At 44.5% G+C, this 19956-nt stretch overlaps 2 protein-coding genes across 6 annotated transcripts in view; both read right to left on the reverse strand.

The window, feature by feature from the left end:
- Positions 1 to 8184, reverse strand: part of LOC148390115 (uncharacterized) — a 99051-nt gene extending 90867 nt beyond the window's left edge. The window contains exon 1 of the mRNA XM_088392604.1: positions 6926 to 8184. Coding sequence (XP_088248730.1) covers positions 6926 to 8184 — 1259 coding nt within the window. The remainder of the gene's footprint in view (positions 1 to 6925) is intronic.
- On the reverse strand, positions 45 to 19907 carry LOC148390119 (janus kinase and microtubule-interacting protein 3-like). 5 transcript variants are annotated; one of them, XM_088392562.1, is made up of 30 exons: positions 18799 to 19907; positions 18575 to 18617; positions 18374 to 18451; positions 16639 to 16809; positions 16438 to 16515; positions 14703 to 14873; positions 14502 to 14579; positions 12767 to 12937; positions 12566 to 12643; positions 10633 to 10721; positions 9490 to 9519; positions 9132 to 9299; positions 8943 to 9019; positions 8299 to 8475; positions 5699 to 5941; positions 5336 to 5552; positions 4884 to 5077; positions 4646 to 4759; positions 3298 to 4414; positions 3143 to 3213; positions 2902 to 3006; positions 2447 to 2757; positions 2166 to 2228; positions 1981 to 2079; positions 1652 to 1891; positions 1472 to 1537; positions 1342 to 1410; positions 1188 to 1265; positions 898 to 1131; positions 45 to 818 (listed from the first exon to the last, which is right to left on the reverse strand). In XM_088392562.1, the coding sequence occupies exons 22-30, from the start codon at positions 2513 to 2515 to the stop codon at positions 702 to 704; spliced, it is 1035 nt and encodes a 344-aa protein (XP_088248688.1). In that variant the 5' UTR covers positions 2516 to 2757; positions 2902 to 3006; positions 3143 to 3213; positions 3298 to 4414; positions 4646 to 4759; positions 4884 to 5077; positions 5336 to 5552; positions 5699 to 5941; positions 8299 to 8475; positions 8943 to 9019; positions 9132 to 9299; positions 9490 to 9519; positions 10633 to 10721; positions 12566 to 12643; positions 12767 to 12937; positions 14502 to 14579; positions 14703 to 14873; positions 16438 to 16515; positions 16639 to 16809; positions 18374 to 18451; positions 18575 to 18617; positions 18799 to 19907; the 3' UTR covers positions 45 to 701. The 5 variants fall into 5 exon arrangements, with proteins under 5 accessions (XP_088248688.1, XP_088248689.1, XP_088248690.1 ...); XM_088392563.1 differs by having other exon boundaries at positions 2447 to 2786; XM_088392564.1 differs by having other exon boundaries at positions 1658 to 1891; positions 2447 to 3006.
- Between the last annotated feature and the right edge of the window lie 49 nt (positions 19908 to 19956).

Below are 19956 nucleotides of genomic sequence, written 5' to 3' on the forward strand. Positions count from 1 at the left end.
CATAAAAGAGCCGCATGCGGTTCGGGAGTTGCGGCTTGGCCAAACCTGTACTATACAACTTTATTTGTATAAAATTTTCACAACAGCTGTCACACAAACAAAGCGGGAAAAACCGAAGACGTGCGTGTTCCGCCCACGCTGGATTTATTTGCACCTTTGAAAAGACACCGTATTGCCGCAGATGTGGCAAAGAGTACTTTTGGGCATCTGAGACGGAAGGATGTCCAAAGCATCACGTCACCTGCTCTGGTAGGCATGGTGGTGGGACGTTGAGGTCAACCGCTTTGGGGTTGGCTGAATCTTTGATCGCAGGATGCCACACACTTGAAGACAGAAGCAGAAAAGCAGAGCTAAATGCAAAATGTACTCACCGGTGACTCCAATTTTTTTCCCCCCTGAAGAAACAGCTGGACGGGTGGCCCCGGCTGGCCAGTGGGACTCTTGTTATTCTGACCCTTTTTAGTGCGCGTTTGGGGCAACAACCGTTTTTTGTGGCGCTCTCTTCTGGTTCAAAAGTGCCCTGCATGTGAATTTGCTTTTCCTGCCTTCTGATTGGATGAGCGCCGGTGTGACGCGGTGCCTCTGTCACCGTGGCGGGGGGTATACGTTGGCATCGGAGCGTCTGCCAACGTCTGAGACCGGCTGGCAGTGTATCGGAGGTGTCGAGTGCGGTGCCGCTGGAGCTCACTCACCAGCTAGTGTTAGGGCCACAGAATGAAGGCCAAGGAGAAGAATAGAAAGAGAAACAGAAACTTCTCCTCCAATTGTTTGATTTGTCTCTTCTGAGCTTCGATGAATTCTTTCAGCTCTTTGTTCCTCTAGGACGGACAAATGGAAAGTGGCATTCAAAAGCCAGTAAGCGTGCAAGTAAGTGCCGGGCTGGCTTTGGGCCCTTACCTGTTGCGCGCTGTGCAGCAGATCCATTCTCTCTTGGAGGATGCAAGCGTCGCGCTCCCTCAACTCGCACATCAGGGCTCGCTTCCATTGGTCCACGGCGCTCCTAAGCTCTTCTCTCTGATCCGCCGTCAGCACGTCATTCACGCCAGCGTGGCTGGCTTTTTCGCCGTCCGTGGCGGGGCAGTCCCGCTGCGGTAGCGCCTCGTACAACATGGCCTCCAGCTCCAGGATCCTCTGGGCCGCAATCCTCGTCCATCAGTGGTCCGGCGGGAGATTTGAGGGCGGCTTACCTTATGAGCCTGGTCCATGGAACACTTCCTGAAGTCCAACTCTTCATCCAGGTAGCCCTTCTGCTTGCAGAACATATCCTAGCACAGCTCAAGGTCAGAATTGTTGGGGCACATTGCCGGAGTTCCCCTTGGCTGATGTCGCGTGTCTGTCTACCTTCTCACTTTCAATGTCCAACATCTTCTGTTGAAGTGCTGACTTGGTCACTTTGATGTATTCTAACCACTGAGGAAAGGCTGCTGTCACATAAGCAGAATGCGAGAGCGTGCGTGGACGTGCGCGTTACCTTCTCGGCTAGGGTGAGAAGGGTCCTGGCGTGAATCACGACCACCTGCTCCTCGTTGGTGAGATTCTGCAAGAGCCCAAAGGCACAGCGTCAACAAGCTTCTTTCAGCGCAAAGCCTTCCAAAAGTCACATTTGAGCCGCCGAGTCTCGTGGAGTGCGAACATAAGGAGTTCGACATACACTTACGGCGTTATAGCCCAGGATGTCCAGCTTCTTCATCAGATCACTGATGACGATGTCCGGGGGAAAGGCGCAAGGAGCAATGTAAGGTGTTCTGGGACCTCGGGTTAAGGTTAGGGTTGCGAGGGACGCCTTACGTACGCTCACGCCCTCGGCCTCGCAGTAGATCTGCAAAGGGCTGAGGCCGTCTGGGAAACGGACTTGCAGAAACTTCAAGACGGGGGAGCGCCACTCCCTCTCCTGAAAGGCAGAGGCATGCATCCGTCCGTCCGTCCGTCCGTCCGTCCGTCACATCTCTGGCCTCAACACGCTTGTGCGAGTCTTCCCACCTCCAGCTCCAGGATGCGGAACTCAAGCAGTTCGTTTTGGTCTCGGATATCCTGGATGTGCTCTTTCAGACGCGCTTCTTCCGCCTCCATCCGCCTGACCTGAAAAGACAGTCAGACCTCATCTGCGGGGCTTCCCGACAGGTGTGACGCCAAGCGACTCCGCCCAGCGCCTTTCTTTCCGTCACCTTTTCGGCCAACTGCTGATTGCTCTGACGCAGCAGCTGCTTCTCCTCCACCCACTTGACATTCTAGAAGAGACAAACGCGTGGACAGCTTTGGAATGTTGTGTCATTTTCATCCACAAATTCTTTGGTTGACTGGAAAATGACATTTGCTTTTCTCCGCATTTTCCCAGCCACGTTCGGGGGGGGGGGGGGGGGGTTGGTCCAGTAATGCCAGACGGATGAGTGACTGAAGAATGTAGCTATTTTGCCTGAGAAAAAGGTGTGCTCATTGATGAGCTTACCTGTCCTTGTTGCTTCAGCGCTGACTCCAGATCTGCTACTCTGCTTTGATAGTGACCCATTTCTACCATCAGCTTTTCTCTGGTCTGAAAGGAGGAGGAGGGAGGCTCCTCCTCCTCCTTTCAGACCAGAGAACACCCGAGGCTGGGTGTGAACGGGGAGGCTGCGACCCGGCCGGGGGTTGCGGGAAGGGGCGCCACCTTGATCTCCTTCTCGGCGTCGTAGTCCCCTTCGCTGGTCTGGGCTAGCAGAGCGTAGGCTCGTTGCAGCGCTTGATATTCTTGCGTCAGCTGGCGGTAGCGAAGCTCCGCCTCTTCATGCACACACCAATGCAACACAGCACTAGTACCAGAATCAGTCAGACCGGCGACAAAGCACCCGCGACGCAAAGACGAGTCCGATTCCAGGCTGAAGAGGAATGTTTGGTGCCAATACGCTGGCAGAAATGGCGGGCTACCTCTTCGGGTTCCGTGTCGGGGGTTCTGTCGGTGTGAAAAGACAAGGACGATCCGTCCGAGTCCACCAACACGTCTTCGTCGTAGCCGTAAAATGTTTCGATGACCTGCGGGCGCGGAAGCAAACATCTCTCTGAACAAACTGAAGCGACTCCTCACGATGAATCGACGAGAGGAACGATAGCGAGAAAAAGGCCATTTCATCTTGCGCAACACCAAGCAGCCGCAAACAAACAGACTCACCTTGCAGGACCTCACGCTTTGTTCCTCCTCAGAGATTCTCGACGTCGGTATCGTAGCAGCAAATCTCTCTCCTGTCGACACAAATAATCCGCCTTTGAGATTCTTTGGATGCAAAGGGAACGAACGGCTCCGGCGCAGAAACAAACGCGACTCACAATGACATTTCTGACATGAGCTCCTGTCTCCAGAGCCTGAAAAACACGTCACCGGCGATGATTGGAGGGACGCTCGTCTTTTCCAAAAGTGACAACTACAGGGTGTGTCAGGGTTTTCCAGATTATCTTTATCGTATCATTGTGTTGCTTTGACTTTGACTGCGACCTGTAATAAATAATATTATTTATCCCTTATTTATCCCTATCGCTTATCCCTTCCTACACAAAGTCGTAAAACACCCCTTGCTATGTTTTGACTAGAGGTCAAGGGCTTCCTCTATTCAATCCACTCTTACACCCACCCTGTTTCTCTTAATTAAAATGCTCGTGCAGGAGCCGAGAGTCAGACTTCATTCGTACAACGGATGGACTCTCCACCTGCAGGTGTCCAAAAGAACTTACTTGTCTCCCGTGTGGTTCTTGCAAAATAAGTTGGAGCGAGCGCAACTCTAACAGGGTGCATTTTGCCACTAGCTGCCTACGGACAATGACGTCGCGCTCGCGGCTCATGGTTGACGGGCTGAGCAGCCGGGCAAGTCCGTCGTTTTCAGCGCACAGCGAGTGGCAAAGGCGCTGACAAAACGGGAGCTTTGAGCTGCTGAAAACGGCAAAACAAGTCTAAAGCGTGTTCAAACGCGTGCGCACAATGCTCCTGCTTGAAAGGTCGGAATTTAAGGGGCCAATTTTTTGGATGGCGGCCGCCGGCCAAGCTTTGGACGGAAAAGGTTTCCTGGCGACAGCGAGCGAGCGCGGCGCTGCCGTACGTGCACCGAGTCGCCTGCCTGAAGACCTTGGACAAGTCGTCGATGATGTGCCGCTGCTCCACAACTTGAAGGAACTCCATTTCACCGTCCTGCTGGCCGCAACCGCGGTCCAGGTCATTGAGCGAACTAGGCCTTCTCTGTGGAACACAAATGCAGTGGACTCTGTTGGCACGCCGCCGTTGTCCGCGTCGACTTACCAAGCTTGCCATCTCCTCGTTCTCCTGGGTGACAAAGCGCACTTTGTTTTCAAGGCGACACAGCACCAGCGAGAGTTCTTCATTCTTCCTGCTCAGGCGTTTGTTTTTGTACAGGAGTGGCAGAAACTGGCTTTCTGTTTCTCTCAGTCGCTTTAGCTGCAAGCATGAAGTGCGGGATGTGAAAGACGCACAACACGCGGGCCAGAACGTATCCATTCCTTTTGCATCGGTTTGAACGGAATCGTGGCTTTGGCTCCCAATAAAAGACATCTACCAGGCAACCGACTCGCCGCGCCGCTCAACTAATAAGCAAGCGCAATGGGTGCCTCGCTGGATGGCGCGCATCAAACGTAGCGCAAACCTTCAAGCGTGCCGTCAATAAATTACCAGTTCATTGCGCTCTTCAGAAAGCAGGGCGTTTCGATCCTCCAGTTTCCTGATGACTGCGCTGACCTCAGCGATTTTCAGATGAAACCGTCGCGTGTCCCGATCCTCCTGAGACTGAAAACGCCCCGCAACACACACACACAAGCACTCGTTCAAAGTTCAAAACTGTTTTTGTGCTACCTTCCTCCAGCAACGAACTAAGTCATGCGTACTGCAAGTGTGTGATGAGGTGGCTTACGCAATGAAGAGGATTGCTAGTAGCGGCGTTGACCCCACTTCCAGGGTAGTTTAGGCCCGCCCTTTGGGAATCCCTCAGGGCAGCGATCTGCTGCTCGGCAGCCTGAGTCTGCAGCTGAAGGCGGTGGACGTGGCCGGCCCCAGGGCTTCATCCAAAACACTAACCGCTCTGTCTTTCAGCTTGATCTCATCCGTCTGGATGTACAAACGGGGAGCGCTCAGGCAGGCGGGCAAACTCATTTGCCAGAATTGTGACAAAAACAAAGAGAGCAACCGGCCAATTTTTTTCTTGAATCGACTAGAACACCTTTGCTGTGACAAAAGCGAAGCGAGCAACCGGACATTTTCTTCTTGTGAAATAGAATAGAATAGAATGCCTTAGGTGTCATTGCACTGCAGGTATACAACGAAATTGGGAACATAGCCACGCACCGCGCATCTGATCAGTCCTACCAGTCGGCGGATCTCCCTCTCGCAGTCTCTCTTGGTTCGGCTCAGCTCCTCCCGATGCTGGTGATGAGCCGATCGGAGCTCGGCCGCTCGGGACTGCCAGGCCTGCTGGGCCGCTGCCAGGGCTTCTTCCGCGCTCCTGGTGGAGGCGACACCGCTCGGTCTCCCGACACCGCCGCGTCTCCTCCACCTCCGCCAGCAAAGCGCCCCCCCTCCTCACCTGAGCAGACATTGCGCCACACCGGGCCGTTGAGACCGCAACGGAGCGCCGCGACGCTTACTGGGGACAAGCTACACAATACGGTAGCGGCCGCATCGAAGCCCGACGTGGCGTGCGGATAGTCAGACACGGATAGAGCGGATCACCTTGTCCATGGAGCCGTCCCTCAGGCTGAGGACCAAGGCATTCAGTCGCTGGATCTCTCCATCTTTGATTTTGATCACTCTCATCAGCTCCATTTCATGCTGCCGCAGTAATGTCTCCCTGGTAATGGCTAACTCTTTCTGCTTCTCCTCATGGAGTTTGCTTTTGAGTTCCGTCATGGCGGCGGTGGCACGGTGGTGCTCCGCCCGCAGGTCCTGACTTCTCTCTCTCTCCAGACAGCTGACCTGACATGACTTAGACTTAGACTTAGACAAACTTTATTGTCATCTTGTCTGCACATGGTGCATACAAAACGAAATTCCGTTGCATACGTCTTACAACAAAGTAGTGATATTGCAGTTGAATAGAAGTAACATATCCTATGAAAATATATATATATATACATATACTATATATATATATATATATATATATATATATATATAAAAAATAAGTATAAAGTGCAGCAGTGATAATTATGCAATAGTGCAAGTAGGCAAAACAGTATTCAAGAGTGTGCAGAGGAATGCTAAACCATGTATTAAACTTCTATTTAAAGGGTTTATACAAGTTCAGTAAAGTTGGTAGTGCGAGATAGTGCAAGATAGAGGTCCGTAGTGTCATAAAGTACAGTTCTGTGAATGTGTGATGCAGAGTTCAGTTTAGAGCTCAACAGTTCTAGTGTTCAACAGTCTGATGACAGCAGGGAAAAAGCTGTTGCAGAACCTGGTGGACCTGCAGCGGATGCTGCAAACCTCTTCCCAGAGGGCAGCAGGGAGAACAGTCCATGGTGGGGGTGTGATGGGTCATTGATGATGTTACGGGCACGGGACATGCAGCGCTGAGATGAAATGTCCTGAATGGAGGGAAGAGGAGCCCCTATGATCCTCTCTGCTGTCCTCACCACTCTCCTCACGTTCTTCCAATCGGAGGCGGTGCAGCCTCCACACCACACAGAGAGACAGCTTGTCAGAATGCTCTCTATGGTGCTCCTGTAGAACGTCCTCATGATGGGTGGGGGCAGGTGGGCTCTCCTCATCCTCCGCAGGAAGTACAAGCGCTTCTGTGCCCTCTTGACCAGTGCCGTAGTGTTCATAGTCCAGGTGAGGTCTTCTGTGATGTGGACCCCCAGGAATTTGGTGGTGCTGACCACCTCCACAGCTGAGCTGTTGATGATCAGTGGAGCGTGGTGAGGCTGTTTTTTCCTGAAGTCGACGATGATCTCCTTCATCTTCTCCTCATTCAGGATCAGGCTGTTTTCTCTGCACCAGCCCACCAGCTGCTCCACCTCCTCTCTGTAGTCCAGGTCGTTGTTGTCTCTGATGAGCCCCACCACCGTTGTGTCGTCTGCTGACTTCACGATGTGATTGGTGGTGAACCTGAGGACGCAGTCGTGTGTCATCAGGGTGCACAGCAGGGGGCTCAGGACGCAGCCCTGAAGGGAGCCTGTGCTGAGGGTGATGACATCAGAGGTGTTCTGTCCGACCCGGACTGACTGAGGTCTGTTGGTGAGGAAGTCTAGCAGCCAGTTGCGAAGGGGGGTGTTGAAGCCCAGGTGTTCCAATTTTCCTACCAGATGCTGTGGGATGATGGTGTTAAACGCTGAGCTGAAGTCCAGGAACAGCCTCCGCACATGGGTGTTCTTCTCCTCCAGGTGAGCCAGGCTCAGGTGAAGAACGGAGGAGATGGCGTCCTGAGTGGAGCGGTTTTGCCGGTCGGCAAACTGGAACGGGTCAAATAATAGGGGGAGTCTGGAAACGATGTGACCTTTAAGCAGCCTTTCGAAGCACTTCATCATAACCGGAGTCAGTGCAACAGGCCGGTAATCATTAAATGAGGTGATTTGAGGTTTCTTCGGCACCGGAATGATGGAGGCAGTCTTAAAGCACGCCGGCACTGTGGCTTGGCCCAGCGAGGTGTTAAAAATGTCTGTGATGACCCCAGCCAGATGACTTGCACATTCCCTGAACACACGCCCAGGAATGTTGTCGGGGCCAGGGGCCTTAAAGGGGTTGACTCTCCTCAGGGTCTTCAACACATCGGCGGAGTCAAGGCAGAGTACCTCCTCTTCCTGATGGGGGACAGTTTTAACTGCTGGAGTGCCGTTTAGTGCCTCGAACCTCCCAAAGAAGTTATTTAGACCATTTAGAAAGTCAGCATCAACTACACCCACCGGGGGGGGGGAGGGTGAGTTGTAGTCTGTAATCGCCCGTATGCCTTGCCACATACTCCTGATGTTTTTGACGTCGTGGAAACGATCCTGAAATTTTCGACTGCGGTCTCGCTTCGCTATCCTGATGGCACGGTTCAAGTTGGCTCTCGCTGTCCTCAGTGTCTCCTTGTCGCCAGACTTGAAGGCAGAGTTCCGCGCTCGTAGCGTTTGACGTACCTCCTCAGTCATCCAGGGTCGTTGGTTGCCCCGGGTGATGATATTCTTAGTGGTGCTGACGTCCTCGGTGCATTTGTTGATGTAAGCTGACACAGTCATGGCACACGCATGTCTAATCTACATCGGGAAAACTGGGAGGGAGGGAGGCAGGCAGGGAGGCAGGCAGGGAGGCAGGCAGGGAGGCAGGCAGTGTCTGTCTGTTGAGGCTTTCACCTTGTTCTTCTCCTGCTGAAGTCCTAACTGGACGTCCATCAGTTTGGTTCTCAGCTCGTCATTGGCGGCCTGAAGGGCGTCCGTTCGCTCCGCCTTGGCCCGCCCTGCCGGAGCTCGTTTGGACATCTCTTACTCGAGTCTCGCCCGGTCGTCAGTCAGAGATCACAACATTTGTACCTGGAGAGCACAAACGCAGCGCTGTTTTCCACTGGCTTCGAACTCAACTTCAATCGGTACCGTAACTTACAACATCATAAACATAGAACTAGCTTGACTTATTCATTGAATAAATGCATTTGGTTCTTCAAAACTGCATCACGCAACATAGCGTGACCGAGACGGCCGTTATCCACCTGCGTGAAGTTATTTGGTGAAATGAATGAGATGTTTAAGACACCATCGTTCTGTCTCTATGTAGATGAAGGGAAATAATCGATTGCTGAAGGTCCAAAGGTGTTGTGATAAACAAATAAACATATTAGTGATTAGTGACATATTTGTGATAAACATATTAGGCAGGATAATCACATATGTTAACGTGACTGCCCACACTGTATTTATTTATGGTTATTTGTTAAATCGAGTACTGTTAGACATGAAATAGGAAGTGTTTAACATAAATGGAAGACGAAAGGGGTACTCACCATTGTAGCTCCTGCTGGTCAATGATACGAGCCTCTTCTTGCAGTGGAAAACATACAGCCAACAAACACCGTGGAACCTAAAGGAATGAAATTAAACATTAACATTTAGCCTCAACCAACATTCACAGATACAACGCAACGCAAACTACACAAACGTAAATCTTTTTAAACACAATGAGTTGTACTTACCGTGTACGCTCTAGACGGTCCACTTGCAAGCAGAAAATAAAGATATTTCTGTTGATAATCGTCGTGTTTGTATCCGGTGTCTCGCTCAAGGCCATTGCGCCCACAGATTTGAATTTTGGCGAGAGTTCAGCCTATTGACGTCATTTCCGCGGTGTAATACCCGCATATCTGAAACGGCAAAGTTAAGAGTAGAGTTAAATAAAGTTTTTAGTCAACGCAATAATTTACAACCGTTGACCAGTCGAAATAATCGTCGAAATTTGGCGTCTGTGGCTGGAAGCAGACGCCGAGTTCGACATTCCTCCCAAACGCCACACTCCCTCGCTTTTCAGGGCTAAAAAAAAACAGTTGTAATTACCTTGTACGCTCTAGACGGTCAAGTTGCAAGCTGAAAACAAAAATATTTGCCTTGTTAGTCATCGTGTTACTAACCGCTGTGTCTTGTTTGCCAGAATTGCCGCTTTCCTACTTCCTGTTGCAAGCCACGCCCACGGATTATAATTTTGCCGTGAGTTCCGCCTATTGACGTCATGTCCGCGTCACATGACTGCGACGTAATATTATCTAAAACTGTTTGTGCGGTATTGTGTTGTTCTGTGCGGTATTGTGTTATTCTGTGCGGCGTCGTGTTGTTCTGTGCGGCGTCGTGTTGTTCAGTGCGACGTCGTGTTGTTCAGTGCGGCATGGTGTTGTTCAGTGCGGCATGGTGTTGTTCAGTGCGGCATGGTGTTGTTCAGTGCGGCATAATGTTGTTCAGTGCGGCATAATGTTGTTCAGTGCGGCATGGTGTTGTTCAGTGCGGCATGGTGTTGTTCAGTGCGGCATGGTGTTGTTCAGTGCGGCATAATGTTGTTCAGTGCGCCATAATGTTGTTCAGTGCGGGATGGTGTTGTTCAGTGCGGGATGGTGTTGTTCAGTGCAGGATGGTGTTGTTCAGTGCGGCATGGTGTTGTTCAATGCGGCATGGTGTTGTTCAGTGCGGGATGGTGTTGTTCAGTGCGGCATGGTGTTGTTCAGTGCGGCATAATGTTGTTCAGTGCGGCATGGTGTTGTTCAGTGCGGCATGGTGTTGTTCAGTGCGGCATGGTGTTGTTCAGTGCGGCATGGTGTTCAGTGCGGGATGGTGTCTTTCAGTGCGGCATGGTGTCGTTCAGTGCGGCATGGTGTCTTTCAGTGCGGCATGGTGTCGTTCAGTGAGGCATGGTGTTGTTCAGTGCGGCATGGTGTTGTTTAGTGCGGCATGGTGTTGTTCAGTGCGGGATGGTGTTGTTCAGTGTGGCATGGTGTTCAGTGCGGCATGGTGTTCAGTGCGGCATGGTGTTGTTCAGTGCGGTATCGTGTTGTTCAGTCCGGTATCGTGTTTCTCAGTGCGGTATCGTGTTGTTCAGTGCAGTATCGTTGTGTTGTTCGTATTGTGTTTAACACTTAGCCTCTAACACTTAGCCTCTAACACTTAGCCTCTAGCATCTAGAAGGTAAATAAATAGGAAGGAAGGACTCACCGGTGACGTCTTCGCCCACGTCCAAGCGTTGTACTTTGTATTTTCATCCTTCTGACAGTGGAAAACATAGCCAACAAACACCGTGGAACCTAAACGAATGAAAGAAAACTATCATTTGGCCACAACCAACATTCACAGATACAACACAATGTGACGTGCGGGGTTGAGGTTAAAGGTTGAGTGAAGGGCCCTCGTTTTAAACTACTTTTTTGAAAAGGATTGGGAACAAGTAAGACGTATTTAATTTATTTAATGGGAAGTAGTAAGAGCTATTGAATTTAATCTATGTATTATATTCTATTGTATTGTATTCTGTTGTATTCTTTTGGATTGTATTCACACTAACCCCACTAAAACTTCAGCCCACAAAAACTCGCCTCTGGCGCCTAGCCTCTGGCACTTAGCCTCTAACACTTAGCCTTTAACACTTAGCCTTTAACACTTAGCCTTTAACACTTAGCCTAGAAGGTGAATAAATAGGGTTAAAGGTTGAGTGAAGGGACCTCGTTTTAAACTACTTTTTTGAAAAGGAGTGGGAACAAGTAAGACGTATTTAATTTATTTAATGGGAAGTAGTAAGACTTATTAAATTTATTTAATCTACTTTTCTTCCCAGGCAAAATTTGATGTGCTGCAATTCCAAATTTCCAAAGTGAATGAAGGAATGAAGTCCTTTAAATTATGATTTTGTATAAATACTAGGTATTAACACAAAATCGACGGCACAAAATGGGCAGACTTTACTTGTTTGAAAAGGACTGGTTACAAGACAGACTTTTTTAATTTATTTAATGGGAAGAAGACTTATTTAGTTTAATTGATCTATTTTTGTTCCCTGGCAAAATTCGATTTGCTGCAATTCCAAATTTCCAAAGTGAATGAAGGAAAGAAGTCGTTTAAATTATGATTTTGTTTAAATACTAGGCATAGACACAAAATCTACGGCACAAAATGGGCAGACTTTACTTGTTTGAAGAGGACTGGTTACAAGACAGACTTTTCTGATTTATTTAATGGGAAGAAGACTTATTTAGTTTATTTAATCTATTTTTGTTCCCTGGCAAAATTGGATTTGCTGAAATTGTATTTTGCCAAATCTTGCCTTGAGACCTGATAGGAAGTATTAAACGCTTAGTTAAATCAATACAAGTTGGTAATAAGAGCGAGTAATGTTGGTTGAACCGATGAATGAAGGTTGAAAGCAATTTAAATTATGACTTTGTATAAATACTAGATATTAACAGAACATCTACTGCGCGAAATGGGCAGAGTTTACTTGTTTGAGAAGGAGTGGCTTATTCAAAACTAAGATTTATTTAATCTGTTTGTTCCCAGGCAAAATTGGATGTGATGCAATTCCAAATTTCACCACATGATGGTGCCCAATTTTGACTTCATAGGACATATTAAACACTTAGCTTGTTATTATGTTCAAGGTAATCAGATTTGTTTATTATTCTAATGGCCTCTTCAAAACTATTCTGGATTACTACTTTGGATCTATTCTACATTACTTGGCAACAACATACTCTGTAACAGATTAGGCAGTATAATCATATCTGTTAACTTGAGAGTGCCCACACTCAATCTACTTATCGTGATGTGTTAAATCAATTACTGTTAGACATTATTTGTCTGATAATCTACCAAATCTTTGAATTGAAGAATTTGTGATTTAATTAATAGCTTGTTGTTATGTTAAGGGTAATCAGACTTGTATATAATTCTAATGGCCTTCTTTTGAAAACTATTCTGAATTACAACTTTGGATCTTATATTACTTTGCAACAATCTACTCCGTGACAGATTAGGCAGTATAATCACATATGTTAACTTCAGTGCCCACACTGTATTTATTTATGGTTATTTGTTAAATCAAGTACTGTTAGACATGAAATAGGAAGTGTTTAACATAAATGTTATGGCTACTCACCATTGTAGCTCGCTCCTGGTCAATGATACGAGCCTCTTCTTGCAGTGGAAAACTTGCAGCCAACAAACACCGTGGAACCTAAAGGAATGAAATTAAACATTAACATTTCGCCTCGACCAATTTTCACACGTACAACGCAACGCGGCTACACTTCTGCTATTACAAACGTAAATCTCCTTAAACACAATGAGTGTTACTTACCGTGTACGCTCTAGACGGTCCAGTTGCAAGCAGAAAATAAAGATATTTCTGTTGATAATCGTCGCTGCTCAGTGGCTCACGGCCATCGCGCCAACAGATTTGAATTTTGGCGGAGGTTCGGGCAATTACGTCATATCCACGGCACATGACTGCGACGTAATACCCGCTTATCTGAAACGGCAGTTAAAAGTAGAGTTACATCAAGTTTTCTTGGAACCTAAACGAATGAAAGAAAACTATCATTTGGCCACAACCAACATTCACAGATACAACACAACGTGCGGGGTTGGGGTTAAAGATTGAGTGAAGGGCCCTCGTTTTAAACTACTGTTTTGAAAAGGAGTGGGAACAAGTAAGACGTATTTAATTTATTTAATGGGAAGTAGTAAGACTTATTAAATTTATTTAATCTACTTTTCTTCCCAGGCAAAATTTGATGTGCTGCAATTCCAAATTTCCAAAGTGAATGAAGGAATGAAGTCCTTTAAATTATGATTTTGTATAAATACTAGGCATTAACACAAAATCGACGGCACAAAATGGGCAGACTTTACTTGTTTGAAAAGGACTGGTTACAAGACAGACTTTTTTAATTTATTTAATGGGAAGAAGACTTATTTAGTTTAATTGATCTATTTTTGTTCCCTGCCAAAATTCGATTTGCTGCAATTCCAAATTTCCAAAGTGAATGAAGGAAAGAAGTCGTTTAAATTATGATTTTGTTTAAATACTAGGCATAGACACAAAATCTACGGCACAAAATGGGCAGACTTTACTTGTTTGAAGAGGACTGGTTACAAGACAGACTTTTCTGATTTATTTAATGGGAAGAAGACTTATTTAGTTTATTTAATCTATTTTTGTTCCCTGGCAAAATTGGATTTGCTGAAATTGTATTTTGCCAAATCTCGATTTGAGACCTGATAGGAAGTATTAAACGCTTAGTTAAATCAATACAAGTTGGTAATAAGAGCGAGTAATGTTGGTTGAACCGATGAATGAAGGTTGAAAGCAATTTAAATTATGACTTTGTATAAATACTAGATATTAACAGAACATCTACTGCGCGAAATGGGCAGAGTTTACTTGTTTGAGAAGGAGTGGCTTATTCAAAACTAAGATTTATGTAATCTGTTTGTTCCCAGGCAAAATTGGATGTGATGCAATTCCAAATTTCACCACATGATGGTGCCCAATTTTGACTTCATAGGACATATTAAACACTTAGCTTGTTATTATGTTCAAGGTAATCAGATTTGTTTATCATTCTAATGGCCTCTTCAAAACTATTCTGGATTACTACTTTGGATCTATTCTACATTACTTGGCAACAACATACTCTGTAACAGATTAGGCAGTATAATCACATATGTTAACTTGAGAGTGCCCACACTCAATCTACTTATCGTGATGTGTTAAATCAATTACTGTTAGACATTATTTGTCTGATAATCTACCAAATCTTTGAATTGAAGAATTTGTGATTTAATTAATAGCTTGTTCAGGGTAATCAGACTTGTATATAATTCTAATGGCCTTCTTTTGAAAACTATTCTGAATTACAACTTTGGATCTTATATTACTTTGCAACAATCTACTCCGTGACAGATTAGGCAGTATAATCACATATGTTAACTTCAGTGCCCACACTGTATTTATTTATGGTTATTTGTTAAATCAAGTACTGTTAGACATGAAATAGGAAGTGTTTAACATAAATGTTATGGCTACTCACCATTGTAGCTCGCTCCTGGTCAATGATACGAGCCTCTTCTTGCAGTGGAAAACTTGCAGCCAACAAACACCGTGGAACCTAAAGGAATGAAATTAAACATTAACATTTCGCCTCGACCAATTTTCACACGTACAACGCAACGCGGCTACACTTCTGCTATTACAAACGTAAATCTCCTTAAACACAATGAGTGTTACTTACCGTGTACGCTCTAGACGGTCCAGTTGCAAGCAGAAAATAAAGATATTTCTGTTGATAATCGTCGCTGCTCAGTGGCTCACGGCCATCGCGCCAACAGATTTGAATTTTGGCGGAGGTTCGGGCAATTACGTCATATCCGCGGCATTTGACTGCGACGTAATACCCGCTTATCTGAAACGGCAGTTAAAAGTAGAGTTACATCAAGTTTTCTTGGAACCTAAACGAATGAAAGAAAACTATCATTTGGCCACAACCAACATTCACAGATACAACACAACGTGCGGGGTTGAGGTTAAAGATTGAGTGAAGGGCCCTCGTTTTAAACTACTGTTTTGAAAAGGAGTGGGAACAAGTAAGACGTATTTAATTTATTTAATGGGAAGTAGTAAGACTTATTAAATTTATTTAATCTACTTTTCTTCCCAGGCAAAATTTGATGTGCTGCAATTCCAAATTTCCAAAGTGAATGAAGGAATGAAGTCCTTTAAATTATGATTTTGTATAAATACTAGGCATTAACACAAAATCGACGGCACAAAATGGGCAGACTTTACTTGTTTGAAAAGGACTGGTTACAAGACAGACTTTTTTAATTTATTTAATGGGAAGAAGACTTATTTAGTTTAATTGATCTATTTTTGTTCCCTGCCAAAATTCGATTTGCTGCAATTCCAAATTTCCAAAGTGAATGAAGGAAAGAAGTCGTTTAAATTATGATTTTGTTTAAATACTAGGCATAGACACAAAATCTACGGCACAAAATGGGCAGACTTTACTTGTTTGAAGAGGACTGGTTACAAGACAGACTTTTCTGATTTATTTAATGGGAAGAGGACTTATTTAGTTTATTTAATCTATTTTTGTTCCCTGGCAAAATTGGATTTGCTGAAATTGTATTTTGCCAAATCTCGATTTGAGACCTGATAGGAAGTATTAAACGCTTAGTTAAATCAATACAAGTTGGTAATAAGAGCGAGTAATGTTGGTTGAACCGATGAATGAAGGTTGAAAGCAATTTAAATTATGACTTTGTATAAATACTAGATATTAACAGAACATCTACTGCGCAAAATGGGCAGAGTTTACTTGTTTGAGAAGGAGTGGCTTATTCAAAACTAAGATTTATGTAATCTGTTTGTTCCCAGGCAAAATTGGATGTGATGCAATTCCAAATTTCACCACATGATGGTGCCCAATTTTGACTTCATAGGACATATTAAACACTTAGCTTGTTATTATGTTCAAGGTAATCAGATTTGTTTATCATTCTAATGGCCTCTTCAAAACTATTCTGGATTACTACTTTGGATCTATTCTACATTACTTGGCAACAACATACTCTGTAACAGATTAGGCAGTATAATCACATATGTTAACTTGAGAGTGCCCACACTCAATCTACTTATCGTGATGTGTTAAATCAATTACTGTTAGACATTATTTGTCTGATAATCTACCAAATCTTTGAATTGAAGAATTTGTGATTTAATTAATAGCTTGTTCAGGGTAATCAGACTTGTATATAATTCTAATGGCCTTCTTTTGAAAACTATTCTGAATTACAACTTTGGATCTTATATTACTTTGCAACAATCTACTCCGTGACAGATTAGGCAGTATAATCACATATGTTAACTTCAGTGCCCACACTGTATTTATTTATGGTTATTTGTTAAATCAAGTACTGTTAGACATGAAATAGGAAGTGTTTAACATAAATGTTATGGCTACTCACCATTGTAGCTCGCTCCTGGTCAATGATACGAGCCTCTTCTTGCAGTGGAAAACTTGCAGCCAACAAACACCGTGGAACCTAAAGGAATGAAATTAAACATTAACATTTCGCCTCGACCAATTTTCACACGTACAACGCAACGCGGCTACACTTCTGCTATTACAAACGTAAATCTCCTTAAACACAATGAGTGTTACTTACCGTGTACGCTCTAGACGGTCCAGTTGCAAGCAGAAAATAAAGATATTTCTGTTGATAATCGTCGCTGCTCAGTGGCTCACGGCCATCGCGCCAACAGATTTGAATTTTGGCGGAGGTTCGGGCAATTACGTCATATCCGCGGCATTTGACTGCGACGTAATACCCGCTTATCTGAAACGGCAGTTAAAAGTAGAGTTACATCAAGTTTTCTTGGAACCTAAACGAATGAAAGAAAACTATCATTTGGCCACAACCAACATTCACAGATACAACACAACGTGCGGGGTTGAGGTTAAAGATTGAGTGAAGGGCCCTCGTTTTAAACTACTGTTTTGAAAAGGAGTGGGAACAAGTAAGACGTATTTAATTTATTTAATGGGAAGTAGTAAGACTTATTAAATTTATTTAATCTACTTTTCTTCCCAGGCAAAATTTGATGTGCTGCAATTCCAAATTTCCAAAGTGAATGAAGGAATGAAGTCCTTTAAATTATGATTTTGTATAAATACTAGGCATTAACACAAAATCGACGGCACAAAATGGGCAGACTTTACTTGTTTGAAAAGGACTGGTTACAAGACAGACTTTTTTAATTTATTTAATGGGAAGAAGACTTATTTAGTTTAATTGATCTATTTTTGTTCCCTGCCAAAATTCGATTTGCTGCAATTCCAAATTTCCAAAGTGAATGAAGGAAAGAAGTCGTTTAAATTATGATTTTGTTTAAATACTAGGCATAGACACAAAATCTACGGCACAAAATGGGCAGACTTTACTTGTTTGAAGAGGACTGGTTACAAGACAGACTTTTCTGATTTATTTAATGGGAAGAGGACTTATTTAGTTTATTTAATCTATTTTTGTTCCCTGGCAAAATTGGATTTGCTGAAATTGTATTTTGCCAAATCTCGATTTGAGACCTGATAGGAAGTATTAAACGCTTAGTTAAATCAATACAAGTTGGTAATAAGAGCGAGTAATGTTGGTTGAACCGATGAATGAAGGTTGAAAGCAATTTAAATTATGACTTTGTATAAATACTAGATATTAACAGAACATCTACTGCGCAAAATGGGCAGAGTTTACTTGTTTGAGAAGGAGTGGCTTATTCAAAACTAAGATTTATGTAATCTGTTTGTTCCCAGGCAAAATTGGATGTGATGCAATTCCAAATTTCACCACATGATGGTGCCCAATTTTGACTTCATAGGACATATTAAACACTTAGCTTGTTATTATGTTCAAGGTAATCAGATTTGTTTATCATTCTAATGGCCTCTTCAAAACTATTCTGGATTACTACTTTGGATCTATTCTACATTACTTGGCAACAACATACTCTGTAACAGATTAGGCAGTATAATCACATATGTTAACTTGAGAGTGCCCACACTCAATCTACTTATCGTGATGTGTTAAATCAATTACTGTTAGACATTATTTGTCTGATAATCTACCAAATCTTTGAATTGAAGAATTTGTGATTTAATTAATAGCTTGTTCAGGGTAATCAGACTTGTATATAATTCTAATGGCCTTCTTTTGAAAACTATTCTGAATTACAACTTTGGATCTTATATTACTTTGCAACAATCTACTCGGTGACAGATTAGGCAGTATAATCACATATGTTAACTTCAGTGCCCACACTGTATTTATTTATGGTTATTTGTTAAATCAAGTACTGTTAGACATGAAATAGGAAGTGTTTAACATAAATGTTATGGCTACTCACCATTGTAGCTCGCTCCTGGTCAATGATATGAGCCTCTTCTTGCAGTGGAAAACTTGCAGCCAACAAACACCGTGGAACCTAAAGGAATGAAATTAAACATTAACATTTCGCCCGGACCAACATTCACACGTACAACGCAACGCGGCTACACTTCTGCTATTACAAAGGTAAATCTCCTTAAACACAACGAGTGTTACTTACCGTGTACGCTCTAGGCAAAATTGGATGTGATGCAATTCCAAATCTATCTGAAACGGCAGTTAAAAGTAGAGTTACATCAAGTTTTCTTTTTTAATCAACACAATCATTTACAACCGTTGACCAGAAAGAATCGTCGAAATTCGACGTCCCCCACAAACGCCACGCTCACTCGCTTTTCAGGGCAACAAAAGTACTTCTTTTTAAAAACGATGAGTTGTACTTACCGTGTACGCTCTGGACGGTCCAGTTGCAAGCAGAAAATAAAAATATTTCTCTTGTTAGTCGTATGTTACCATCCGCTGTGTCTTTGTCAACATCGCCGCCATTTTCCTACTTCCTGCTGCGAGCCACGCCCACGGATTTAAATTTGGGCGGAAGCTCTTTCCATTGGCGTCGTTTTCGCGTATAGCAAATCCGATTGGTTGGGAAGGGGGCACGGTTATGCAGCCGAGGGGTCCTGTGATCGGTGGGATGTAAAGTAGGCGTCGACGTCACGTCCGCGTCACGTGACCACGACGTGGCAGACGTCATATAGCAACCGCTGTTTTGTTTAGTAGACTTACAGTTGTTATGCATTGACATAATGGCGCACACACCAAATAGATTTAAATAAATTAAATAATTCTTCTGCCCACTCTCTTTTAAACAAGTTAACTCTCCCCGCGGATTTGAATTCCGGCGAAAGTTACGCCCATCGACGTCACGTATGTCACGTGACCACGACGTGGCAGATGTCATATAGCAACCGCTGTTTTGTTTAGTAGATTTACAGTTGTTATGCATTGGCATAATGGTGTGCACTCAAAATAGATTTAAATAAATTAAATATTTCTTCTGCCTACTCCCTTTTAAACAAGTTAACTCTGCCCACGTCCATTGACGTCTTGTCTGCGTCACGTGACCACGACGTAGCGACGTCATATAGTAACCGCTGTTTTGACCAGTAGACTTAGTTATTATGCGTTGACATAATGGCGCACTGGTTAGCATGGCCACCTCTTAAGCATGATGATGCGGGTTCGACGCCTGATCAATGTTAGCATGGAGTGAGCTGAAGTGCATGGCGCTGAAGATTTGAATCTTTGAAATGCGCTGAGGTCTGACATATCAGGCAGAATGGTTTGCCATCACGTTCAACAAAAAATAGAAACTTTCCCACTCTGATTAAAACGTCCTGTGTTCATCTACGTATTTTCGTTTTGCTGTGCATCTTTTCCCTGCCATTTCGAGAGCCCAATTGACACTCATAGTTTAAAGAAATGTGTTTGCCCATCCTACTTTGTGGAATTTCACCACATGCGCTTTTGACCAAAATACCAAATTGAACTCAAGTGAAGCCAACACGCACAACCCCCCCCCCCCCCCCCCCCCACACACACACA

Source organism: Syngnathus floridae, chromosome 12 (genome assembly GCF_059516105.1).
Source record: "Syngnathus floridae isolate MCC-2025c chromosome 12, RoL_Sflo_1.0, whole genome shotgun sequence".
NCBI classification, from domain to species: domain Eukaryota; kingdom Metazoa; phylum Chordata; class Actinopteri; order Syngnathiformes; family Syngnathidae; genus Syngnathus; species Syngnathus floridae.